The following is a 27,758-nucleotide window of genomic DNA, read 5'->3' as shown; positions in this document are numbered from 1 at the left end:
ATGTATTAATTGGTAACTACTTTTTATACTCAAATTATTGTGATCTTATTAATGAATCATTTACTCATTATTTTATAAATTAAATTATACTTTTGATAAAATGTTATTGTGATTATTTTTTATTTTTAATAACGTTAAAATTTACTTATTAATAAATATCAAGATGATACAAGAATGAAAATTTTATTATTTTTAAATATAAGAATTAAATATCTCTATTTTGAAATAAGGGAACAAAAATTGTAAATTAACAAAAATAACTGGATAAAAAATATAATCTAACTTTTTTTATAATTGTGTATGTCTTTATTAAATAACTAACACTATAAGTTATGGTCATTGGTTAAAAAAATTATTCTATAACTTTTGAGTGGTATCATTAAAAATAACTACTATTAATATTATTTAATTCTATGAATATTTTTAAATAAATCTTAAATTATAACATTATTAATTAAAAATAGCTAATTTTATTAATTTTATTGATGATAAATTAGATATTTATTTCTTATATATATATATATATATAATATAATTTTTAACTAAAAGCTTTACTTCTTAAATTGTATAACCCTATTAAACTAAAAAAAGTTATGTAAATCTTATTTAAAAAGTGAAACTAACATTAATGCAATTATACATATTAGCAAGGTACTTTGTCTCTTTGTAAAAAAAAAAAAAAAAGACAGAGAGATGAGAGAAAAAATAATGGTTACTATATTTCTGAAAAGACCAACGACTATTTCATGTTTAATTAATTTATTTGAGAATTATTTACTTTTGTATCGGTCTTACTTAAGTTAATTTGTTTTCTAAGAAATAAAATGTATACATGTGAGATAGTGTGAATGAAATAAAAAAATTGTAATAAAGTTAGGATTATGAATAGAAAGAAAGAATAATATTAATAGGTGATTGTTTGTTTGGCTCTCCATTTATGGTCACATATTCCATCACTTTCTCGTTCTACTGTTGCACGCTGACACACACACATAAGCACAAAAAGACATCAACTTTTTCGCTCCTTCTTCGCATTTATTGTTCTTTTCAATTATTCATTCACATTCTCCTTCAAAATTACTATTTATTCCTATAAATTATAAATCTTTTCTTTACTGTTTTCCTTGTCTCCTCTGTTTCATAGCTTCTGGGTTTTGGTTTCAGACCCACAAACACAGTTCGTTTGAGTTTGTGTGTTGGTCAATATTAGAGAAGGAAATGACCGTAGACAACAGAATGAACGATTCCCCCGACGATTTTCCCGTCGGAATGCGTGTTCTCGCGGTTGACGATGACCCCACCTGCCTCTTAGTTTTGGAAACTCTCCTCAGAAGATGTCAATACCATGGTTTGTATCTTCTACTTTGCTTTATTGCTTTTCATGATTTAGGGTTTTGGATTGAGCTTTGTTCTTTCTGTTAGATTTTGATGTTCTGTTTTAAATTCTTTTTTTGTTCTTATAATATGGATAGTTTTATTAATGAAATTTGTTTGCAGGGTATATATATCAGAGTCAACTCTAACTTCTTCATGTTCTATTGTTGTAGAGGAGGTTTCTGTTATAGGTTGCATTTTGCTTTTTTACTGTCTTTTAGTTGGATTTCAATGCGGGATCTAAATATTTCTTTGGGATGGGTGTTTTTCTCTTATGAATATTTTTCTGTTGCTTATGTTGTGGTGGATGTGTATGCACTGTTGTGGCAGTTTGCTCTTTCGGAATGTATTTATCTGGTTATGGTTGGGATTGCAGTTACCACGACTAATCAAGCAATAACGGCATTGGCGCTGTTGAGAGAACACAAGGACAAGTTTGACCTGGTAATCAGTGATGTGCACATGCCAGACATGGATGGATTTAAGCTGCTTGAGCTAGTGGGACTTGAGATGGACCTTCCTGTCATAAGTAAGTGTGGAAGTGTGATGGTTATTCATAAATGTGAAAGTGTAATGTGCAAATGGACTTATTTAGGATGGTTGTTTTTGAGTTATTTATGTGGCTTTAATGATTGTTTGGCGAACGCTTGATGTTATAAATAAAATGCTTGATTTCAGTGTTGTCTGCAAATGGTGATACAAAGCTGGTGATGAAGGGGATTGCTCACGGAGCCTGTGATTATCTGCTGAAACCTGTGAGAATGGAGGAGCTCAAGAACATTTGGCAGCATGTAATCAGGAGGAAGAAGTTTGACTCAAAAGAGAAGAAGAAAACCAGCAACCTAGACAAACCTACTTCTGATAGTGGCAATGGACTAGGGTCATCAGGAGCAGGAAATTCTGAACAAAATGAGAAGCTGACTAAAAAAAGGAAGGATCAAGATGAGGATGAAGATGAGGAACAGGAGAACGATCAGGACAATGAGGACCCGTCAACCCAAAAGAAGCCTCGGGTTGTTTGGTCTGTGGAGCTGCACCGCAAGTTTGTTGCTGCTGTTAATCAGCTTGGCATTGACAGTAATTCTTCACCCTTCTGCAATATAAAACAATTGTTATAACTTTTATCAATTTCTTCACGAGCTTATGCAAATTGTTCTCATTTTTTATTATCAAGATGTTTTTAAATATCTGGTTAAATGTTAGCTTATCAAATGTCTATCCAATTTTAGAACATAAAAATGTTCAGAATTATATGAAGACTTTCTCTATTACTCTTCCTGATATTAAGTGACACTTGGGATAATGTAATGCAGCTATTATTTAAAATTTATGCCATGACATGTAGTTTTACATTACTGAATGAGTTTGGGCTTCATCATTTGTTGGTTTTGTTGGCAGAGGCTGTACCTAAAAAAATTCTTGATCTGATGAATGTTGAAAAGCTTACAAGGGAGAATGTGGCAAGCCATCTCCAGGCATTTTTTCTATTTTCCAGTCCTTTGTGCTTTAATTTAATTTAATGTAACATATACCTCTTTATTCATGGAATTGTTATGCTGTATAAAATGGCTGCAGAAGTATAGGCTTTATCTGAAAAGAATTAGCTGTGTGGCTAACCAGCAGGCTAATATGGTGGCGGCCTTAGGAGGTGCAGATGCATCCTATTTGAGAATGAGTTCTGTGAGTGGGGTTGGACATTTACAAACATTAAGTGGTTCAGGACAGCTTCAAAACAATGGTTTCAGATCCTTTCCATCTAGTGGGATAATTAATAGATTGAACACCCCTGCTGGTTTGAATGTGCATGGATTCCCATCTGGAGTACTTCAATTGAGTCAATCACAAAATTTAAACCACAATGATCATCTTAAGTTCCAGTCAGCCATGGTTCCTGTTAATCAGAATGGCATTCAGGGGATGCCAATGTCTGTAGGGCTTGATCAATTGCAAAACAATAAAGGTGTTATTTCTGTTCACTTTGATGCCAAAACTTTTCCCATCTTGAATAAACTCTCAGATCCAAGACCAAAAGTAACCACATCTGGCTCTCACACTCCAGATCTGGGTATCTCAAACAATGCCTTGATGGTGGAACCACGCCTTCAAGGCACACAAGGGAGTGTAAGATATGAAACTTTATCTTCATCACCAGCCTCTCAAAATTCAGAGTTTTCCTTGTCTATGCTGGATCAAGGTAGATATAGTGATAATTGGTCAAGTGCTGTTCAGCCATCTGTGATTCAGACAAACTCTTACCCTCCAAGTGAATGTTTTAGACGGACTAATATACGTCCTACAGATAACATGGCTTCTGTACCCTTGCAAGGTGGGAATTTGAGTGGTCCATCCATCACTTCACTGTCTAGACAACCCCATGATTCAATTACAGATATGCACTCTGAAGGTGTGATTTTTACTAACAGACCTGGTCTGTTAAGCAGTAATGCGCCATTTCAAGGGTGGGATGACCATAGTCAGGATGCTACTCACCATTCAAATATTATGTTTGGATCAATAAACTCACTGAATCCAGTTAATGGTGCAGCAACAGACTCAAATTTACACAGAAACTTGGACTTTAGCTATTGTGATCCTTTACAAATGAAGCATGATGGGTTTGTGGAGTTAACTGAAGAGACCTCATTGAAACATCAGGGGAATATCATGAACCAGCAGAAGTCTCAACAAAGTGGTTTTTCTAATAATCTTGGTTCGCTGGAAGACTTGGTTAGTTCGATGATGAAACAAGTAATAACATTTACGCAATATACTTATATACTGAAGTTTTTCCCATAAATTTTTATCAGTTTATGTATGATTTCTTTTAAACATATTGACTACAATGTGCTCCCACATGCTTAATAGATTTTATACCAATTGAAAATTCTGATACACTCACTTGGTGATATCTCTGTTTTGTAGCTTTTTTCATTTAGATACAAACATAAATTGTGTGAATCTTTTGAATTAGGTTTATACCATCCCCATCGATCATAATTTTCACTCCCTGGCCTAACATACTTGTGGACTTGCTGTATATTGTTCTCCTTTGATTAGATAGTAGTACAGTTGGTGGCTTTAGAGGGTGATATACATACAGAAGCATTGTTATAGTTGTCCTGCACGCCAGAGGATTTGAGTTGTTACATTGTCAGCATTGATATTTGAAGATTTAAATTGGTGAAATTCTGTTTTCCTGTTTGTCAAAATTTATGTGCCATATGTTTCGTTGATGTCCCTGGTGGTAGATCTTTCAATTGACAATAGCAACTTCTGCCATCCTGCCATCCGTTTGAGCTTTCATATTGGCTAAAGCATCTTATTTGCCTGTTCTGGATTGGTAAAATAACTTGTCCATAGAGTATATAGCTAGTTGTTTTAGCATTTGACTGATGGCCTAGTGTCTTTATTGATCGTTTGGGTGTTTAGTCTTCTACTTGTCCCTAATATTTCCTTACATACTCATTCAGTACCATGTTCCCGCCATGCAGGAGAAAGATCAGATGAAATTATTGGATGGAAACCTCATTTGCGATAATTACACGGGTGGGGTATCTATGTGATGGCAGTTAGCAGGTTTGGCAGCACATATCAGCATCATGCATCCTGGTTGATGAATTTTGTAGTTTTCAGTGTGTGTAACCGCTTTTGTCTAAATGTAGTTTTGTGTAGGGTTTAGTTTTTCCAGATTACTTTTTCCTGGGTTAAGTTCTCTAGGTTTCTTCCATTAAGGGCTTTCTAATTTTATACAAACAAATGCGTTGTCCTTGGCCTCGGGTCCAGCGATGTATTATGAAGTTATTAATCATGTTTAATCTCCATAGAATATTGACCTGCAAATTGGACCTAGATCTTCTCCCATAGCTACACTTGAAGTGAGGAGAGAGAGACACAAGTTCCTGGAACCTTCTCACAAATGAGATCCGCTTGAACCGTGTGTCTATCTCACTCCTCGTTACAGGTGTAACAGATGGAGAGACACCAGGGGTTATATGTTTGTTAGGAATCCATAAACAAGATTATAATGATTATGATGAATGACAATAAACACGGATTTCCCCTTTTATGCTTGGATATGTTTGCCTTTACCATTTATGCATTTAATATTATTTATTGAAGTAGCAATTTATGCAATCTAGTGTGACATGCAAGATGATGACAAACTTCTTTAGTATTTAATTGTTTTCAAGAGATGATTCTAGAAGTTAAAGTACATACTATAAGATTATAATTGAAAAGTTAACGATTTATATTTTAATGCTTTTACAATTTATTGTGTTATATATAATTATTATTGTTTGAATTATTAATTATTAATTATTAATCAATAATCATCCACTTTAAAGGAATTAAATCTTTTTTTCTCTTCTAGATAAATGATAAACCTGTGAAATAATTAATATAACGTTGTACGTTTGCCATTCTGTTTATCTTCCGTGAGATAGTTGGAATGTTTTCCTGCTTGACATCACAAGACCCCGTCTCAATGGTAAAAGGATAAAACCACTTATGCTCGTGATTTCTGTTTTATGCCAATTGTCACATAAATATGCCGCTGCTATCAGAATAATTATGCATGAGGCATGGCCGGTGGAATTGGGCAGTTAAAGTGGTCACATAGGTCGTGAATACTAAACACACCCTTATATTCTAGATGAGAAGTTTAAGCAGGTAAAGTTGGTTATTGCCAAGCTGTGATTTTTGACATTTTAACTGAAGATCCAATTCTTCACATCTTATACACCGATTTTAGGCTTCAGCAATTTGGTTTTACTGGCCAAATCAGACATAGGGAGCAAGACAGATGAAGAAAAATGTTGTTATGAAAGAACACGACGAATTTGAGAAAGAAATTATAGCACCAATAAATATATAAAGATTTGTAGCTAGTAATAATTCATTTTCTCTTGTACGAAGCAAAGTCTATGGACTCAGTTTTAAAGCCACAAAACTCCAGCTTCTTTGAGAAGTGAGACATAGGCCGTTGATATGGTAAGTGTTAAACCGACAATGGCTTTAACCACTCTGGGAAGCCCGTCGTCTCAACTTGTTTTATGCTCCACAGTCCGTGTAGTTGCTCCATGGATCCACTTGATAATACATTATTTTCTCTTGGCTCGTAGAAAACTAGAAAGCGAGAACAAAATGCATGTTGAAGGAATTGTGGGAGAGGACATATAAGATCCTTGAGTAGGACAAACCTAGTATCTGGCACCTACTTGAGCCACCAGCAGACTCCATAGTGTTATTCAAATTACAGGGACTTCATCCGACTTATATAATCCAAATCAACTTGGGTTTGATTTCAAAACATTCTTTTGAGCTGCTGACTATAGAACAGGATAAAACCCAGTGGGAATATTCAATTGTGCAGCTTATTGCAGCAAAATTATTTTCTCGCACAAAAAAGTTATTTACTTTGAGGAAGACTAACGGAAAAATTGAACATGACTATGTGTTATACATAAAATACATCTGAAAATAAACATAAAACCATAAAATGTAATATAAAAGCAATAGAGAAAATGAGAAGGTATAGAGAGAACAATATAAGAGAAAGAATAGGTTTCTTATATTATTTCTAACAATGAGATAGTCTTTGTATAAGTATAAATAGTTACAAATAAAATAATAATATTAAGATGGAATATAAATGATAATATGCAATCACCATTCAATATTTCTACTGACAATCTACAGGATTTACCGCATGCAAAGCCTTGGTTGTGTCAATTTTATTTTCGACTTACCATGAGAATATCGTCCAAAAGGTGCAGTTCTTTTGTTTCGCTTCGCTCTATTCTAATAATCTTCCAAACTTAAATGTGGCCAGGGAAAAATGTCAACGGGTAATTAAAACAACCAGAAATGGTTTACGGAAATTTCCTCAGCTCTCTGCTCACTCTCGAACAGAAATGGAGGGGTAACGTGACGTGTAGTAAAGTATACATTGATCATACTCTTCAATTCCTTGAAGCCGTCTAACATTAATACATAAAAATGAACAATTTCTAATCGAGTTAGCTGCACGGGATTTAAAAACTACTACCGCATATATACTATGCCTTTTTGTTTTTGATTCACTTCACTTTTTAATGTGCGCTAAAATAATGTTGATTGAGACTACTATGATTACACGGTACAACAAATATCTGTCTACTAAACATTGCGTTTAACCATTCAATACAACGACCCCAGCATCAGATTTCTCTGGGTTTTCATTCAACTCAGCATCAGTCATACTTTCATCCATTTCTGCATTACTTTCCTCTTTCTCCGGAAGAGTGGGTGTTTCATTCTTCTCTTCTACCAGGCTTGAGCAACTTTCTTTTATAAGTTCAGATTCAGTTATCATATCTTTACTCTCATTGTCTGCTGAATCTTCAGGTTTGCAGGGATCTTGAGGGATTGGCAGTGATTTGGAGCCCAAAACTTCATCGTGTGACATGACCTCTGATTTGCTATCTGAATTTGGTGTCGGTATTTCTGCTACAGGTTGTTCTTGTGTGGGTGTTAGAATTCTGTTAACGTCTTCGCATAGGGTTTCTAGTGGAGGAAAATTCTTCACTACATTGAGCTCATTCAGCTCTGCCGGTTCTCTTGCCAAAGAAGTTTGAACTAAATCGACCGGGTTTACTTCCACTATTTTGCACATCTGCCAACACAGGAAAGATTGTTGAATGAAATATTCCACCACCTCTTTTATTGAATGAAATGAAGTGATTCTTCATATAGCGCACGTCATGAAGAGAGTAACATGGTTCTTTTACCTCATTGTAAAGTCGAACTAACTCCAATCGATTGGGATCACTATCACAAGCAGCCGAAATTTCTTCTGTAGCTGCAGAAAATGGCAGCATTACATGTAAGTCTTCTGGTCTTTTCTATGCCCCATTTCAGTTGGGTATGCACATAGCTACCGTAGAAGCATCCAAGCATCCAAGGGAAGAAAATATGAAAGGGGAGAGACCACAAAATACAAAAATAACAGAAATACAGATCACATTGATAAAATATCAGGAGTGATTCTTGCATACTCTGAGGGTATTGCAGTCCAGATTGGTTTATCATTAATATGACAACAGAGTCAATTCTGTGCCATGCATCATAATTTAATTTTCTAGGTGAAATACTCTAGTATGCAAGATTTCTTCCAATTTCTGATGCAAACTAGGTACTGATGTTGTCTGATCAAGACATGAAGCATCCAATGAACAAGAATAGAATCATACCTATTATTTCTACTTGCGGCAGTTGATCAATCATTTGAGTGTCAGTGTCCCCTAATTTATTACAACTTGGAAAATTAGTAGCCTTGGGTTCACTTTTAAGTTCTTCATTTGTTACTTCATTTGCTTTTGGATCACCCTGTAAGTAATGTTCACGAAGAAGAAATGTCAGGCCACAAGCAAGTCAAGCCACCACTGGTAAAATCTATACCTATTGAAAGCACAATTACAGCTAAGATTAAGGGTGTGAATGCGAAATACTAATGGATGGCACTAATTGAATATCAAAACGTAAACGTAAAGTTTCAGCAACAAGTATGAAAATGATATAACAGGTGTGGGAGAATGCAAATAGATACTTGGGCAGTATTACATGCAAACCTAAAATGCTTTAGAAAATATAACCATAAGAGACAACTGCTCCTTCCATCATGTGTGTTTAGTGTGGCTAATAATAATATAAAAAAAAAAGTACAAAGACAAGGATAACTAGCAGTCACCATCAATATATAAAATAGTGTATGCCCAACTTTTTCAGCCATCAGGAGCAGTAACGCCAAGAAAATATGTTCTGGGGCATCTGAAGCTGGGTACATACAGAAAGGACATTTATTTCCTGCTCTTGCGTTTTCTGATTTTTTTTATCAGTGAGTATCAATAATAAAGGCAACAAGATTTGAACCTAGAATCTCACGCATATTACTCTAACCTCCCACCACTATTCTAATAAGTTCTTTCATCATCTTACAAAACCACCCAAAAAAAATAAACATAACTCCATGTTTATTTTGCTTCGGTTCTCAACTTCAGTAAAAAGCTAAATCCTAGCACTCTCCAACTGTTAGCAGTTCATTTGAAGTACCTAACAACGACCTTTTGATTAAAAAAAAAATAAAAAATAATGCATCTATGATCAATTTCTATTTCTAATCATCTAATGTTTTGAAATTGAATCCTGTCATTACAGACAAGGGAAATATTTAAAGATTATATGTGATATGACACTCACGAAGTATTCTTTCTGGTACTCAGCATTGAGCCCTTTTTCCAAGAGAAGAACCCTCTTTTTTATAAACTCAACCTGTCTTCTCTGCATGTCTCTAAAATGATATAATATGGAGGAGTCTTGATATAACTGTGCTTGGTTTCTAGCATCACCAGAACCTTGTGCACCATCAGCTGCTACATCGCTGCCACCATTTTCCCTGGATTGACTGTTGGGTACGTCTGCATTTGTCAAATTTGCACCATTTTGTGCCTGAGGGCCAACTTGTCCTGGAACTGGTAAGTTTATAATGGGAAGATTCAACTCCTGACAGATGACCTCTTGAATCTTCAGATCCTTATCATCAACAATAGCTTGCCACCTTCCATACCCATGCCTTGTATAGAAAGAATTATGAGCAAGGGATATATCAACAAAAAGGATCCACCAAAGTTATAACTAGAAAACTACCAAACACCCAAAAGTAACTGTGACATCATGTAAAATATAACAAAGGTGGCTGAAAAATCAACATGCAAAAATACAGTTGATATGTATAATAGACTTTCTTGTTTATGGTATTCAAGTTTACATTTTTTGTTCATAATTAAACTCACAAATATTTAATGGCTAATATCACGCAGTTCGATGATATTATTTGTTGCAATGATCAAAAAAACAAAAGCTGTATTAAATACATACTTCAAAACGGCACGCAACAAAACCAAATCATGCTCCTCCTTCCATATCTTTGCACCCTTCAAACCTGGATAGCGCAATAAGATGTCATCCGAAAACAATGGAGTTTGAGGATGTTGTAATGCAAACTTCACCTGTCATTCCACATCACAAGAGTAAGAAGGCACATTCATCAGCTAAAGGGCATTTAAGTTCAAAAACACATTCAACCCTGCCCCACACCCCAAAAAAAAAAACATGAACCCTGAAAGAGAGAGATGAACTTAAATTTGATCCAGTGTGATTTTTATGCTACATCAACAAACAACAAATGCCACATTATTATAGAAACCATGTTTTTCACTAAATGAAGTCTTCAACATTTTTAAATAGGTGAACCACATGATTCGTTGATGTGCTAAATTTTTTATGTAGTCAGTGAAACAATTAAAATCATAAATATATAAGGATAAAGTTTCATTTTCATTATATATTTCCCAAAGCACTTTAAACAAGGGTATTGAAGCATTATAGAGAAGAGACTATTAACAGCATGTAATAGTTGGATATACATCCAGATGATACCACCAGCACATTAAAAACAAAGTACCAATACAAATCTTGGTAAAAATACATCGAGTGTGGAACAACTAACAACTTTAACAGTTTATTAAGTGGTTAGTGGTTACCCATTAACTATTCTTTGCACAATGCAAACCAATTGAGTGGTTAATTGTCCCAAAACTTGAAATGTTTTTTTACCAAATTTTTTTTACTTAACTTTTACCAAACCCCTTATTGCAGCAAGCTGGGGAAGAAGTATGATATAATATACTAATAATGAGTGGTAAAAATACAGAAAGTTCATTCAAAACATACCTTGTCCCTTATCAAGAGCAGGACTGCAATCCTAACAAGTACATCTTGAATTCGGAGTCCTTCTTTTGGAACACCATCTGCAGGCAAATTAAAAGCACAAAGGAAAAATATGAAACCATAAGATATAGAAATGAAAAAGGAGAGGGAATGAGGGAAGATATAATGATATCAATTAAAATCTTATCACCTGTGAATGTAGAGGAATCGGTTATATCTTCAGCAATATGAGACAAGAAAAGGGTTCCATAGCTGTTAACAAAATAATATATATCAAATTCACTCATGAAGAAAGACTTTAGGTACGATAAAATCACAAGGTAGCTAATAAAATTATTAAACAATGTAAAAAGTCTATATCCTATTCATACCATACCTCAATGCTCACAATGAACAGTAAAAGCAAAAAAAAAACATTGGTCTTTTGCAATGCTCTTGTTGATCCTCCCATTAATGTATAAGTAATTGGGGGGTATATCATGCAGGATTTGCCCAAAGAAATAATAACATTTTTATTTTGCAACTTTTAGCTATCTTTATACATTATATAATAATTATATATAGGTAATGTATAGAAGATCTAACTAAAAAAATCCTACTCATTCACAACCTAACATGTCCATTTTTGTTTAATGTTGGGAATTTATTGGCCCAGCTGCAGAGCTGTCATCAAATCCCCCCCCCCCCCCCCGCTCCCTCCCCTCCCCCTTTACAGGTAAAAAAGAAAGTTATGATAAATTTCCAGCCAAAACAATGTTTAAAAATAAAACTTTGAATTATATAAACATCCTAAATGTGGTAGAAGATCAAAGAAAAATGATATAATTACTCTTTGATTTCTTCATAAGTCTTCTGTTTCATGCGGAAAGTGAACTCCTTCCAATCAAAATCACCAACCCCAAACCTGTAATACAGAGTGAGAGATAAACTACAGATATGGCCATGTGAAACCCTTGTTCAATTTGCTATATAAAAACTATATGTAGAGAAAGTAACCTCATCAAAATTTGCACAAATGCAGCCCTCTGATTTTGATTAAAACCAAGGACTCTGAATGCTTTTCCTTCACCTTCCATCAGAGGAAGTGGCTCTGTGCTATCTGCTGCTAATAAAATTAAATGAGTATTAACATCACAGAAAGATAATCTAGGTCCATCATATTATTGAAAAACTAAAAAAATAACTACACAACGATACATACTTCGTGCTTTTTTTTTATAAGGCCTTTTAGCAGTAGTAGTTCCAGTGGAATTTGAATCTCCATCAGTTAGCTCTGCTTCATAATTGTCATCTTCACCATCAGAGCTTACATCCTCCAGACCAGCAAGGTCATCCTCCTCCACGGAAACCATCTGGGAAATCAGGGAATAATAGATATATTACCTTAACAAAAGAAGATAAAAAAGGGAAACTTAATACAAAATTAACTAACCACTCAAGTTGTAAACACTCCCCTCCACACACAAGAACATGCTTTCAAGTATTTAAAATCCTAGATGTCAATATACAACAACAAAAGATTTATCCCACTTAGTGAAGTCAACTACATAGACTACACGATACCATCGAGCTAAAAATCCTAGCTGTCAATATCTTGTTATAAAAATCATTAGCATATATGTCATCTATTGAGAGGAAAACAAAAAGGAACAAAATTCAGAAGACCTTACCAAGGTAGAAAGCAACATGAGAGCAAACAGAATATGTATTTACACAATTAAAATCTCACAATAACTATAAATGACAATAAAAACCAATAATCTTTCCTTTGCAAATTAATAAAAGAAAGAGTCCTCCTTAGAGATGCGAGTATTACATCGTCCTCCCCCCTTATGTTGAAAGATACAATTTAGTTCATTTTGACTTAATACTACTGTTAATGTAAATTACACACTCTTCCTCTCCGAAAGACAGGATTATTTCATTATCCTCCCCTCCGATATTAAAATATACAATTTAGTCCATTAACTAAACATCCTCAAAGAATATTCTTTAAAATATTTTAAAGTACTTTTTTAATTAAAACTATACTAGAATATTTTTATTTTACCATGATATCCTTCACACACTAAATGCCCTGACATTGCTTCCTATCTACACATCAACATTGCTTCTCTTCGTAAGGGGTTGCAGACAAAGTAAACACTTTGGGAGTGACAAAACCTCTGACCAAAATTGTTGTTACTATTTAGTAGTATATAAAAAGCTATAAACTATGTTCAATAGAGAAAGAATTAATGACAAAATATATATTTAAAAATCAATTAATCTGATTACATTTTTGTAAAATATATAAACAAATGGTTTTCTGGTCAAAAAAGTATTCTTTAATCGAAATATTATTTTTTATAGAAAAATAAAAATAACAAAAAATGCAATATATTTTTGCCTTTTGAAAGAGAAAACTGGATAATAAAATAAGAAAAGAGAAAAATGTAATATTTAAATCTCCAAAGGAAGGAGAGTGTAAAATATATTTTAGTCATAAAATTATTTTAATGAAAAAATTTAAAAAGTGTAATGTGTAATATATTTGCATCAGTCAAGGGAGGGGAGTGTGCATCTTAACATAAAAGGAGAGGACAGTATAATACTTGTGTCTTTTATGGGATGGTAATGTAAATGATATTTGGGTAATAACTTTTGTATTAACAGAAACTAAAAGAATTTTAACAGAAAATTTAAAAATGGGGCTAAGTGTCATATGCTTAAATATGACATTGGGCGAGAGTGTATACTATAACATAAGTGGAGAGAACAGAGAACAGTGCAATAATCGCATCTCTCAAGGAGGGAGAGAGGTGTAATTTACTCTAAAAGAAAATAGCATAAATATTAGAATTACATACCAGCTTCCGGTTTCGCTTCCCCTTGCCCAAGGCATTAAACTCCTCAACTTTATGCTCTTGATATTTGTCTCTTAACAACTCCTCCCAGTAATGTGTTCTTTCTGAACTGTTCATTGTCTCCATAGCTCTTTTTTGTGCTGCCTCCTCTGCTGCAGCCTCAGCCTCATCAACATACTCAAAATTTGCAACCTACATCAGAATCCACTCAGTCAATCAAAAGCATAGAAGCCAAACAGAAACCCTGAATAAAACGAAAGATGGTTAATAAATTCCATGCAGTTATTAGTTGTAATGAAGGCAAAATTGATGTCAACATAGCAGGAAAAGGAAATGGAGGCAGAGTGCTCCATCATGACCAACTGCAAGCACTTTTGACACAATTTTATCCTTAATCTTAAAGAAAGAAATATTACTTTTAAGAACCTTAATTTAAAAATAAAAAAAAGGAATAATAGTACATCTGAATTTAGCCACTCATCAAGTTTTATAAAGTCGACCATCAAAAGTATATGAATCAGTTCAATTTTACAGTCACATTGTTAATACCAATTATTTAAAATTTCACTTTCAATATTCAACATTTTACAATTTACATTGTTTAAGGAGCTCTAAGCTAATAGAAAATTAATTTCATAAATATAACTATTAAAGAAAGAAATGCAAAGAAATTATTACAGCAGAATAATGTATGTACTTCAGGATTAGAATGAGAGTAAAGAGAGAGACAATCCACAAGAACCACACGCAATCATTGCATCGATGGCTACAAATTCTCAAGGCAAGCCTAGAAATATGAACATCGAAATTAAATAATCATAACCAATGGATCGCCATAGAAGGCTTTCAAAACAAAAAATAATAATAATAATTAAAAATGTAGAAGTGGCAGTAGATATTTTATTGCACAGATGGGTCAATTTTGTTAAACTTGCCAAATCCAATTTTCTTTTGAATGATTTGTGTCTCTTGGTCCATATATCTTTGTTGCTATAAATGATAAATGACAGTAGAAACTAAGGACATCTCAATTCACTACAAACAAAAGTGAATAAATCAAAGTTGAATAAACATTTAGAGCACAAAAAGTATATGCAAGATAGATAATATGACATGGTCAACCTTAAAGGCCTTCAAAAATCCATCTTCATCTTCATCATCCAAAGTAGCCTCTTCATCTCCAACTTGATCGCGATCCAGCAATCTGTTATGAAGAAATATACAAGAAATAAATTTCTCGAGCATATTCCTATCTCATATTTGAGGAAACGTGCTTGTTTACCTATCAATAGCAGCAGCATCATAATGAATTTGGCGGGATTTGCCTGCTTCATCATTCTCATCTGCAAATAACTCCTTTGAACCATATCTTATGATGTCATCCAACTCTTCCTACACACAATTGATAGTAAAAGCTATCATCAAATCTTTTAACAATTCTATGTTCAACTGGATATAGATAAAATGTTCAAGTTGTTAACTACTTGAACTCCTAATGCAAGTTAGACTTTAACATTTTAGACAACATTAATTTCTTGAACAAAATGGCATATGCATCCCAAACATCAATATTCACAAAACAAATAGATTTGACACTTGTACATAATCAGTAATTTTATAAATGGGAACAGGGTACAAAAAAAGACCCCCATTGAACCAAGTAGAAAGCTTATGTGTTTATTGTTATACACAGTGTTTCCAATTTGAAATATATGAACTTCCTTTTCTAAAATGAGCTTTTTTCTGGAGTTCAGTCAACAGCTACTATACTATAGGAACAGGAATTACCTTTGTTGGGTATGCACTCAGAGTAGAGTGCTTTACTTTGTTTATTTACCTTTATAACTTCTATTGTCATCTTTTTCAGGAATATATGCCTTATCCTCACTTTTAGTGCTTTTCCTTGCCAACTTTATAAAATTTACTTCTTTTAGTAAAAATTAAATCATATTATACTCCCAACGGGAATAAATATCTAGGTTGTCAATCAACAGCCATGCTGCATATTATAGGCTTCTCCTCCTTATGGGTAAAGGAACATCATTCAAGAGAAAAAAAATGCCATGAACCAACAATGCCTAAAGCTCAAGTTGTTGCATAAAGACAAAAGAATGGATTTTATATCAGGTGCCTAACAAACTCACTCACGCAATATCCCTTTGGGCTTGAAGCGTGGATGATGCATAGACCCACCTACCTAGAGCTAAATTCAACTTATTAAAAAAAAGGGAGGCAGGGATCTAATTCACCTTGAGGACAGTGAGTAAGCAGAAGGGAGATTTGGACAGTAAAGGGCTCTAAAAATATTGCCCTCAGCCAGAATGTGGGAGAAGGAGGAAATTGTAAAAATATTGTCTTGTATCTTGTTTCCTTTTCTATCTGCATTTTCAGTCTTTATATCTGCTTGTAAGGAGCTCGGCACCCCTATTTTTTTTATAATTTAGACCCTCCTTACATGACTCAGACTCGGTAGCTATAAAATCAAATTATGTGTATATTCCATCGCAGTGCAAGATACAAACAAATTAGCCATATTGTGACTATAAGGTAAAATAAACAAGGCAACGAACAGTGGATGTGAAATGTGAACAATCTCAACAAATTAGCATGAGTGAATTGGAAAAAAAAATTATATTCCCGAGTCCAATGCTAAAGTACTAGTCAATATCCATTTCTCACGATAGATTTCATCTTAGAACCAACAATTGGCATTAAATGAAGTTGCTTAACAAATATATAGGTCACACCCCAATAATTGCAACAAGTGATACGTGCTTGCCAGGACAAGCAATGCCTACAAGAAAGGCGACCACAAAGATGGGTTATAAGTTCTAATACAAAGTTAAATTTCATCTTAAAATCAATTGGCATCAAGTGAAATTGCCCAAGATATATACATATATATATATATATAAGCCACACACCAAGAATTGAGGCAGGCGATATGGGACTTCCCAACACATTTGATTCGTGCAATTCATAAAAGTACTATAAAATAAAGAAACAATCATAATTAACGCTTCCTTAACAAAACTACTAACTGTTATCAGCTTTTAAAACATAAGCCTTGTGAAAAGAATGATTATTTACCTGGTTGATATTTTGAGCCTTTAACCTCCCTACAACTAGGTGTTCTAACACCATTTTCTTCTTAGTCATCTGCATCATCCTTTCTTCAATAGTTCCTCGTGTTATAAGCCTATAAATTAACACCTACAATGCCAAAAACCATTATATGTTTCAAATCAACAATAATGATCAGTGATACATGCCAATGAAAATCCTCAAACCTTGTTAGTTTGTCCAAGTCGATGAGCTCTAGCCATAGCTTGTAAATCAGCGTGAGGATTCCAATCACTATAAAATAATGTTTCGATCAATTAGTTAAATGAAAATTGGATTAAGCTACCCAAAAATAAGAGATTAATCTTTCAGCATCATATGGATTGTTGCAACAACAAAAAATGGACTATAATTTAGAACTATGGGAAGGAGGAGTTAGTTAAGACAGTTATGATATTGATTAGTTAATATGGGGGAGTATGAGCTGTAAAACAAATAGGAGGATGTAGAGGGAAAGGGGTTCATTCTGTGGTGTATCATTTGTAAATTGAACATTGGCTCTTTGTGAAGGGGAAACCTTTGGAGTAGAGATTACCCTTCTATTCCTTGTACCTTTCATCATATTCAATAAATCATGTCTTTTCTTTCCCATTCTTAATTCTTGGTTCAGAACAGATGAGCATCCCTCTTTGTTTAACTTAGATGTAAATGAGATGTAAATGAGTATTCTTCTCCACATTATTATAAAGATTCAATATACAGGAACAGGCAGATGAGTATACTCATTCCGCAAAACATTTTATCCAAGAATTCTGAAGGTGCTCATCAATAAAAGTAGAAAATGTCAATATATGTGCTTGAACTGTTGCAGATTTATTCAAATATGAGGGTATTGTTTAAGATTAAAAAGAAGTGATTAAATATGATACAGTTTTATATCAATTTTAGCTTTTGAAAAAAACATTAACAGTTACTTTTGAGGGTTTATTAATGATTCATATAATCATTATACTTTTTAAACATCATTTACTTAAAAAACACACAAATGGGCCATAAAATAGCCACCACCTTCTGTAGTTAGATTGGTTCCAAAAGAAAAAGTAGAACAAGCAATGCTAGAATCTTGAATTCCCTTTCAAAATCACTCGCACTATCCTTATTCAATCATAGAACATCACATTACATCTCCTCAATCCTCATATCTTTAAACAGGGCAAGAAGGTAAAACATATACTAAAAACTTGCTCAAGAGAGCTGCGTTCCCTTAAAATTATGCTTCTTTTGACCTCATTTAGTAGTCTCCAGAAACTCATTTGATGGCTTCTTTCCAAAATCCCTAAAAAATATTCAATAAAAAAATTGAGGCAACCCAACCAACCTCATATTCAACTTCAAGACAACCTGATCAAGGAGGTTGCTTTCTCAAATACCACATAACTTTTTAAGGCTATAGATGAATCCCCCATGCTTACAAGCTAACCAACCAGAAGCAGTTCAATCTTGTCATACTCAAGTAGACTATTGCCAGTAAAAGCAATAAAAGTAAAGCTTAATATAACTTAGTCACAACCCATGTGCATAATGGATAGAGGTACCCACACCCAAAAGAAGAAAAAAAAAACAACACAGAGAATAGCAACAAAGAAGTGAATGAGAAATTCACCAAAAGACACAATGAACAATGACAATGAATGGCCAGGAACCAATAAACTACTATATAGTGTAGCAACTTTCATTTGTTTTGCCAGTAGAAAATGTAAAATATAGTAGAGATGATGGGAGTTATTTTTGTGGAAGCTGAAGATATATTTTAACCCAAAAAAGAAAAACCATTTGACAGTAAAACTTGTTTCTGGTATATATTTTCATCACAATTATTTTAGAAGAAAAAAAAAATCACAGGAATTAAGAGGTTCACCTGTCATATATAATAACTGTGTCAGCAGTTGCAAGGTTAATCCCCAGTCCCCCAGCTCTGGTAGAAAGAAGAAAGCAAAATCTTGAAGAATTTTTGGCATTGAAACGATCTATCCGAACTTGTCTTTCAGCTCCACCAACCTTGCCATCAATCCTTTCATACTGCCAATTCTAGTTTTTTTGAAAAGAAAAGAAAGCTGAATATTATACTGAAGCAATCAACTTCAGAAACCATTATGTTGATAGTGCAGAATAACGTCATAATAGTAATACCTTGTAAGTACAGTAATCTTCAAGCAAGTCCAGCATGTGCTGAAATTGAGAATATATGAGGACTCTATGTCCTTGCTCTTTAAGCTTCACCATCATCTTGTCCAGCAATTGCAACTTCCCCGATGTTTCCAGCAGCTGTCTGTCAAATGAAAATGAAAAGGAAAAATAGAATAAATCAATAACAGTAATTAAATCAAAGTATAGCACAAGCTATACCAAAATAATGCCTTCCAACATAACAACCAAATATTTCATTTTACTTACAAGTTACAACTAACAAGAGCTAATAATTTTCAATAGTAAAAATACAGAAAATTTAGCACCAAATAAGCCAAGAACCCAGTATCTCTAACAGACAACCATAATGTCACTCTAAAACAATGACATAAGAGCTTACTTGTATGCTTCTTTTGCATCATCAATATCCGGTTCAACTCCTTCTAACATGAAAGGATGACAACAGAGCTTACGCAGTTCCATAACAACATTGATAAGAGAAATCTGATTCAAAAACATATAGATATAAAACTCGACGACTCCAATACTGTTAAGATGTTTTGGCTCTTTACTTATGAAGCTAAAATTAAGAATAAACCAAAAAAATCAGTTCATTGAAGCATCAATGTTACCTGTGCACCACCACGACGAGTTAGTATCTGATAATTACGGGTCAAAATTGCCTTATAATATTCTTTCTGTTTGCTGCTCAATTCAACACGTAGAATAAGTTCCTTTTTAGGAGGTAGCTCCTTCATGACATCTTTCTTCACTCCTGCAAGGACATTAAAAAATTAAATTCTCAACTAAGCAATGCACATTTCTATAAACAAATTATCACCTACTTAGTTTATTTATTATCAGAATGACAGAACCATAACCAGATCTCTGAAATTTCTCTTGCAATTTCCACTAAAGCAAAATTTAAATTCACCAAATCAAATTATCAGTATCCATAGTATCCCTCTGCACTTCAATTTAGATGCAATATATGTTCCTAAAGCGAATACTAAACAAAAATCATAAATATGCTCTTTATAAAACTTCTTGACGTCCAAAGATCCAGTAAATTTGACAAATTGCAATGAAGTATCACAAGATCTAATTTTTACCAGAAGCAGCAGGAAAATCAAGTTCATCATTTTCAAGCAAGAAACATGCATAAGCAACACAAAATTAGCATAAGAGATAATTATTCAAGATACATACTTCGCAGGAGATGTGGGGCCAACATTTTATGAAGCCTTGAAATCTGCTCCTCTTGATTGATATCCTTAAATTCTTCCTGAAACTCCTCTAAACTTCCAAACTACCAACATTCAAAAACAAACCCCATAAGATACTATCGATCTTCATCATAATATTCAATAACTCATCTTGGATATCTTATAGAATATTCCTCATACTAACCTTCCCAGCATCAAGGAAGTGCATAAGCATAAAAAGTTCATCCAAGTTGTTCTGAAATGCATCAGACAAGCTGTCAGTTCGTTTCAACTTCCAATACATGCAACCACACATCAAATCAATAATGTATGCATTAAAAGGTACATGTGTACCAGACAAGTTTTCATATGTAAATTTCAATAGGAAATTTAAAAAATCAAATCATTGTTTTTAGACAAGTAGAGTTGACAATCCAGAAACAAAGTTGTATGTGTGTTGCTTTGAACACCCAGTAATACAGTATATAAACTCAAAAGTTAAGACTCACGCAAAGCATATGCATAATAAATCTTCAGGTGATTCTATAATCTGACTTTAGGTATTCTTTCAAAAAATTGCAAATCAACGGAGAGTTTAACTCTTATTGTTGGTGGAATAGACTTCTTACTTAACTTATTTAACTGTTGATAAATAAATGAAGGTGCATCTCAATGTGCACCTTATGGTGAGAAAGCTCAACCTCTTCAGAGTAGAGAGCTGCACCTCCACATAGAATTATCCTTTGGCATTTGCCAATTGCATTCACATTACATTCAAGGTTATTAAATCAAGATTCTATTAACAAATCAGGAGATATGTTTTCTAAGTCATAAATCAAATCTCATTATAATTAGTAAAGATACATTATTAATAATTAAAATAACATAAAATATATTTTCGCATAAACATTTAAATCATGTAGATATCGGTATTATAAAGCCAAACAAATCATTCATAAACTGAAACATAGGTATAACCCAACAATATCTGGTACTTGGACGTGTGTGAATTGCTTACAATGACAGTATTCCAACATAATGACATTACACATGCAGAAGTACTATATCATAACTATTGACAAACACACATATATAAATATATTCAAGTGAAAATTTCCCATTTAAAGCAAAAAAATATTATGCCAAGCATTGATGGTACAATCAAGGTAACAAAAATTGTGTATATTAAAAAACCTAAATACATTTTTTATGGAAATATATGTGCAGTTCGAAATTCAACAATCCCTAACAATTTTACAACCTATGTTCAGAAAATGTAACTTTGTATTGGTCAATAACCACAATACAATTTTCCAAACAAAATCCAGCCAGCAAGCACAAAAATAAAAAACAAAACCCTGATTCAATGCATTAATAACAGAAAATTAGGGCATAATGCCCCAATAAACCACTTGACAATTTTTAAAGTGAACCTGAAGAGGAGTTCCTGTCAAGAGAACACGATGTCTGCTAGAATATTGCTTCAATGAAGAAAATAATTTTGAATCCTTATTTTTCAGACGGTGGCCTTCATCAACTATCTACATACATGCATAGATGTCAGGCTATCAGTATTACAAATAAACCAGAAATGAGAATAGCAAGTAACTGAGGCAACTGACACTAATATATTAATTATCTTGCTCTGGTAATATAATGGTAAGTGGAAACATACCATGCACTCCCATTTTATAGGTTTTAGTGATGTCGTATCAAAGTTGATCATCTCATATGATGTCAAAAGAACATCAAATTTAATCCTGTCTTGCTTGTTTTCGCTAATTATCTGACCAGATTTTTTTTTCTTGATCTTCTTCTGTTTCTTTGGAAAGTAAAATTCATACTCTCTTATAACACTACGAGCTTGGGCAGATCCAACATACATTAGCTGCAGAAACAAACATACAATTAAAAGAGTAATTACCTAAAATACATATTACTGAGAAAGAAATCCCTTTATACATACCACATTCATATGTGGTGCCCATGTTGCGAATTCACGTTCCCAGTTTCGCAAAGTTGAAAGTGGAGCAACCACCAAATGTGGGGAGACACCCTCTTCAAAAAGGGATGCTAAGAAAGCAATACTTTGTATGGTTTTGCCTGCAGGTGAAAAACTCAGCCATCATTGTGCAATAATATATTTCTCCAGAAACTCCAAATCAAAACATAATCTATTTTAAATGCCCCCCATCTGCCCTTGTATCCTCGTATTTGTGCAAGATATGTTTAACTAACTCACTCTTTATCATCTCACACATATCTCTAACTCACTCTATCTTATACCCTATTCCTTCGCATGTACACCTTCCAAACTTAAGTTTGTTGATGAGGCATGTGCCTAACACTCATTCAGACTTGTGGCAAGCCCTTGCTTCAGGAATGGAAGAGTCCCACCCCCTAAACTTTTAAATAACTGAAATAAAAGTGGGAATAAATAGATAGAGAAACAGAAACTACATACCAAGTCCCATTTCATCAGCAAGTATTACATGAGTCTGCTTGGACCAAGAGAATCGTAAGAAGTTCAAGCCTTCAAGTTGGTATGGGTGTAATGTACCTTCATTAAATAAAAATTAAATCAGGTAATCTAGACCATCCAAATCAAAAATAAAAAATAAACATAAAACATAATATATACAGAAGAATAAAAATAAGTTCAGAAAACATACCACCTGAAAGAAATTCAGGGCTACGCTCATAATGTTGAAATTCCTTCTGATGTTTCTTCAATTCAGCACCATCCTTAACACTGTTTTTTTGTTTAATGGAAGAAAATTTGCTGGACCTAGAACGAAATCTATTGAATCTTTCAATTTCTGGCTGAAATGCAGAAATATCTGACTCAAACTCCCAATAGCATTCATCGTATGGAAGCTCCTTCCACTTCACAAGATATTCCCTCTCATCATCATCACCCCTGTACCATTTAAACATGTTCAACAAAAACATGCACATACGACATTTTTAGAGGAAGAAATAGGGCAAAGATTAAGCAAACTATTAAGTCACTAGGTTGCAAATTGCAGTGCTTTCATTCTCTCATAACCCATTACAATAAAATGTTAATAGCGTTACTTTTTTTTTGGGGGAGGGGGGAGTTCGGGACCCTAAAATAAAGGAAAGTACTAAAGAAAAAGAGGAGGCAGGAAAATAGAATCAGAACTTGAGACATCCTCCAAAAGATAAAACAAAAGAATTTTCTTTCAGCTGATACTATTTTACATGACTTGACTAGGATAAAATCCACCATGTTCGTCATTTATGTGAGAGGAAGAATAGAAGAAACAATAATGGCAAAAATGAAGATTTGAAATTCCTTTTGCCCGAAAAAAAAAAAACAAAACATAAAGACTATGAGATACACACATATAATGCGCACACCTTAAGTAAAAAAATATAGCTTGAATCTGCCCTAACACAAGATGGCAAGACACCAACATTACTAGAATTCCTGTTAAACTTTCTATCTGTCACCCATAATACCTGCAAGCAAGTATTCGATCAACTGTAGTCCATTCAGGTCTAATGGCAACAAAGTCTTCATCAGAAGTATTGACAGATGCCATTTTTTGATGGAAGTTGTTCACCTTGGTCTTTAGACGAGGATGAGCCTTAAATGCTTTCAGAAACTCTTTCTCTGGCACCCTATTGGAAAAAAAATAATAAATATATATATGTATGTTTGTATATATGTAGCAAGAAAATAGAAAATACCCAAAATAACAAAATGAAGAAATGATCAAAAGAAAATAAAATCTTAAAAGCAGGCTTCAAAATCAAAAAAGAAATGTATGATAATAAAAATAATACTGAAAATAGAAAATTGGAAATGAATGCATAAATAGACAGAGCAAAAGTGAGCAATGGAAAGTAACACATAATAAACATGCAGAAGCTTTACTAGACACTATGTAAAGGTGAAACATAGTAAAGGATGGATTCCTGCAAATTTACCATGTGCAATGCAAATATGATAGGCCCTTCCACTTAACGAGGTATTGTTTGACAAAAATTTGCTTTGACCCTAATTTTGTGGCATCATTGTCACCAGCTGTAGTAGGGCGCATCTCACAATCTAATAACTTATCGATATCGTTAAGTGGACTAACCTGCAAAATACATACATATACATAATTACATAGATAAATACAGACTATCAATGAAGCAGAAATCTATTACAAATATTACTGGTACAAAACATAAAACACTTACACATTCCGGGCACCTCCAATTGTCTGGAAGGGGACCTTTAAGGGGTGGAAGTAAACACCTAGGATGGTAAACATATGTGCAGGTTTCACAGCTCACAAGATTTTCATTTTCCCCACAGGCTTGACATGAATTCTCTTTCTATTGAGAAGGAGGGAAAAATCAAAACAAGGAAGGGGGGAGGGGGAATGTGTGCAAAACATTTATTAGTGTAGAACAATAACAACAAATCTACAAAGAAGCCAATTACATCAAAAATGTTAATGTACGACAATAACATTCATAATTAGTACATAACATAAAACCTTCATTTTTTATCACTGAATAAAGGTGTTGTTGGAACACCGGGTTTGTGCCTAAGCCCAATAATAGGACACTGAATTTATATATATAAAATCTGCCATGCTTCTGCCATATGCCACAACACAATCTGCCATCAATCACACTGGTTTTTACAATGAAATATGAATGTTTACTTGACTGTTTATGTATTTAATATATAAGGCAATTAATTAATGGCTAATAGTCAACTAATTTATTGTTTTTACAATCTGCCATTGATCACACTAGGCTCTTGCATCAATGATTATACTTCCTAACAAATCAGAGTTTTAGATAATTAGAATGAAAAGTTTAAGGGGAAAATATACAACTCTGCAGTTTACACCAATCAAAAGTTAGTCAAAGATGTCTACATTTTTTAATTTTATCAACATCTCAGATTAGACTGAAAACTCCAATACATGGAACAACACAAACTAGTATACGAGTTTCTTTTGTTACAGCAAAATATTATCTATAAGCCACCATCTAAAGCACAAGCAGAGCATTTGAACGCTATACAAAAGTAAGTATAAGCTTAATGAAAATCATTAAAGCAAAAAGGAAGTAACATACCGCATCACTTCTCTCTATCCTCTCTAACTTTTCCTGAGTTGCCCCTGATTTTCTTGGCAAATAATCAGCATCATCATCTGACTCATCAATATTATAAATAGGCCTGCGATCTGATCTTACACGAAGCCTCTCTACCAAGCTGCTCATGTTAAGCTAAAATGATAGAAATCCTGAAGTAAAAAAGAAGAAAGAAAATTATGTTGATTCTATTGGCTAAACCTTCTTTATAGTGACAATTATTATGCATGAGTAGTACTCGAGAAAGTTCTAAAACCCCTCCAAATGAAAGGAGAGAACTTATGTTGGTTCTGTCTTAATAATTGAAACATCAACTCAGATAAATTGTTTTTCAAATCTTATAATTTGATATATATCAGATAAAAAAGACTTTCATTGAAGAAAAAAAAATTATAGGGGCCTTCATGATACCTCCAAATAGAATTCCAAATTTATTTCTTTTCTTTCTAAAGATTGTGATTCAATTGCTCTCGAAAATGTGACTGAAAGCACTGAATGAATTTGGAGGAAAACAGTATGAAAAAATCAGTTGGAACATCCGTTGAAATGAAGAAAGCAAACATTTAATTAACACGTCACTTCGATACCTAAAAAAATAACCAGGTCCAAGGTACTCCCGTTACAGTGAGTCTAAGCATGAAGAATTGCCTAACTCCTCATAACAGGTAAATGGAATTATAAATGTAATTGTCTATGTTCTCCACATGTTAAACAACGAGACGTAATTAGATACATACATATACATGCTTCAATTCGGCATATAGTTACTTCCCCGTTACAGAACAGTTAAATCAATACAAGCAAAACACTAAAAACTCTTCAAACCAAAAACTACACGGAACATTGCAAATGCAGCCAACAACTAAAACACGACTACAAAAGCATCATAAAAACAATGCGTATATAACTCCACACACAATTCACCACTGAACCAACTAAGTAACAGGAGAAGAACAGCGTGTTATTGTTAATCCGTGGCGAACAAGCATGGTATCGCGTGCAAACACTTGCAATTTACGAAAGCGAAACAGAAACCCTAGATTGATGAAAAACCCGTCCTCCATTTCCGGAACGGTAAGGAGAGGGATTCGTGAGCTAATTGGAAGCTATGAGTGATCGAAGTGAAGAGTGAAATGGAAATTGGGAGTGAGATGTACCGTAGATTGCGAGATTTTGCGGCGATCTGGAAAAAGGAGTTTCGGAAATTCGCGGGAACCCGAGCGAGGCTCAGAGCTGAGAAAAGAAAAGAAGAAAAAGAAAGAAAGAAATAAATAAAATGAAAATAAAAAATAGGCGGTGAGGTAAGGGGAGAAACAGGGATGCTACGCTAGACTCACCAGGACAGTGACGAGATTTAACAGCCAGACCTCTTTATTTATATCGAAATTTTGGGGAAAAATAAATTCAACCACAAAACAAACAATGAAATTTTCTGGGTGAAGTTAATTAATATTAATATGATAAGATATATTAAAAAATCGGTAGACGAAACGAAAGCAAGCACACATGATATTTTTTTCCCTGAAATAAAGAATTACAAGATTAAGCGTTAATGTTGAAAGAGTACAAAATTACACCCTAGCGCCTAGGTTTTTTTTTATTTTCATTTCTGGCACTTTAAGAATGGGTGATAACATAATTCTATAAAAAAAATATGATATAAGATGTGATAACATAATTCTAAAAAAATATGATATTTTTTCAAATGTTATTTGTAAATTACTAAATTATGGATGTAATATAAGTAAACTTTAATTAAAATACACTGTAAAGATTTGTTAGACTGTCATTTAATTTCATATTAATATGTATAATAAGTTTGTCAAATCTTTTAACAAATTCTTTTAGAAGTTGTATTGGAAATATTTTTTATTGGATAGTTTTGTTTACATTATAAGTGCGTAAAAATTAGACTCATACATAGAGAGAGAGAAAAAAAAACTTTTAAAACTTATTCGACATTATTAAATTGATTATTTAAATATAATTATTGAGATTGAAATAATATTTCTATATTTTATTTAAAAAATTAAAATTAAAAAAAATTATATTGAATATAAAGATAATTAAGTAATAAAAATAATACAATACATAATTATTAAATAAGAATGGTAATTATTAAAAAGGTTATTTGATTTTTTTATAATAAAAGAGCATAATAATTTATTAAAATTGGTTATTAAAAGAG

At 33.3% G+C, this 27,758-nt stretch overlaps 2 protein-coding genes across 7 annotated transcripts; one reads left to right on the top strand and one right to left on the bottom strand.

Annotated features, from left to right (window-relative positions):
• The first annotated feature begins 962 nt into the window (after window positions 1–962).
• On the top strand, window positions 963–5,448 carry LOC109797183 (two-component response regulator ARR12). Of its 3 annotated transcripts, none has more exons than XM_020357133.3 (6): window positions 963–1,348; window positions 1,751–1,903; window positions 2,053–2,451; window positions 2,773–2,849; window positions 2,950–4,101; window positions 4,866–5,448. In XM_020357133.3, exons 1-6 carry the CDS (start codon window positions 1,219–1,221, stop codon window positions 4,935–4,937), a joined length of 1,983 nt encoding a protein of 660 aa, XP_020212722.1. In that variant the 5' UTR covers window positions 963–1,218; the 3' UTR covers window positions 4,938–5,448. The 3 variants fall into 3 exon arrangements, with proteins under 3 accessions (XP_020212722.1, XP_082933614.1, XP_020212720.1); XM_083077488.1 differs by having other exon boundaries at window positions 965–1,348; window positions 2,773–2,843; window positions 2,992–4,122; XM_020357131.3 differs by having other exon boundaries at window positions 965–1,348; window positions 2,950–4,122.
• Window positions 5,449–7,303: 1,855 nt separating this feature from the next.
• Window positions 7,304–26,887, bottom strand: PKL (chromatin remodeling factor CHD3 (PICKLE)). 4 transcript variants are annotated; one of them, XM_020358172.3, is made up of 31 exons: window positions 26,728–26,887; window positions 25,553–25,722; window positions 24,659–24,796; window positions 24,401–24,555; window positions 23,930–24,091; window positions 23,116–23,363; window positions 22,908–23,003; window positions 22,410–22,546; window positions 22,119–22,331; window positions 21,877–21,984; window positions 20,649–20,699; window positions 20,448–20,547; window positions 19,871–20,013; window positions 19,639–19,742; window positions 19,242–19,380; window positions 18,970–19,139; window positions 17,279–17,345; window positions 17,079–17,201; window positions 15,271–15,380; window positions 15,111–15,192; window positions 13,992–14,180; window positions 12,344–12,494; window positions 12,139–12,247; window positions 11,972–12,046; window positions 11,333–11,394; window positions 11,146–11,222; window positions 10,291–10,421; window positions 9,613–9,985; window positions 8,607–8,742; window positions 8,145–8,215; window positions 7,304–8,029 (listed from the first exon to the last, which is right to left on the bottom strand). In XM_020358172.3, exons 2-31 carry the CDS (start codon window positions 25,697–25,699, stop codon window positions 7,547–7,549), a joined length of 4,350 nt encoding a protein of 1,449 aa, XP_020213761.1. In that variant the 5' UTR covers window positions 25,700–25,722; window positions 26,728–26,887; the 3' UTR covers window positions 7,304–7,546. The 4 variants fall into 4 exon arrangements, with proteins under 4 accessions (XP_020213761.1, XP_020213762.1, XP_082933612.1 ...); XM_020358173.3 differs by having other exon boundaries at window positions 12,139–12,244; XM_083077486.1 differs by having other exon boundaries at window positions 12,139–12,241.
• Window positions 26,888–27,758: the final 871 nt, after the last annotated feature.

Source organism: Cajanus cajan, chromosome 6 (assembly GCF_000230855.2).
Source record: "Cajanus cajan strain Asha chromosome 6, NIPB_CcT2T_4, whole genome shotgun sequence".
Classification (NCBI taxonomy): domain Eukaryota; kingdom Viridiplantae; phylum Streptophyta; class Magnoliopsida; order Fabales; family Fabaceae; genus Cajanus; species Cajanus cajan.
Note: the sequence above shows the minus strand (reverse complement) of the source record. Positions and strands in the feature narration are given on the sequence as shown.

Coding starts and splice junctions, on each gene's coding strand:
- LOC109797183 (XM_020357131.3), top strand. CDS start 1,219: ATGACCGTAGACAACAGAATGAACGATTCCCCCGACGATTTTCCCGTC. Junction 1,349..1,750: donor CAGAAGATGTCAATACCATG/GTTTGTATCTTC, acceptor TTGGGATTGCAG/TTACCACGACTAATCAAGCA. Junction 2,850..2,949: donor ATGTGGCAAGCCATCTCCAG/GCATTTTTTCTA, acceptor AAATGGCTGCAG/AAGTATAGGCTTTATCTGAA.
- PKL (XM_020358172.3), bottom strand. CDS start 25,699: ATGAGCAGCTTGGTAGAGAGGCTTCGTGTAAGATCAGATCGCAGGCCT. Junction 10,422..11,145: donor TGCTCTTGATAAGGGACAAG/GTATGTTTTGAA, acceptor GTGGAATGACAG/GTGAAGTTTGCATTACAACA. Junction 9,986..10,290: donor TTGTTGCGTGCCGTTTTGAA/GTATGTATTTAA, acceptor TTTCTATACAAG/GCATGGGTATGGAAGGTGGC.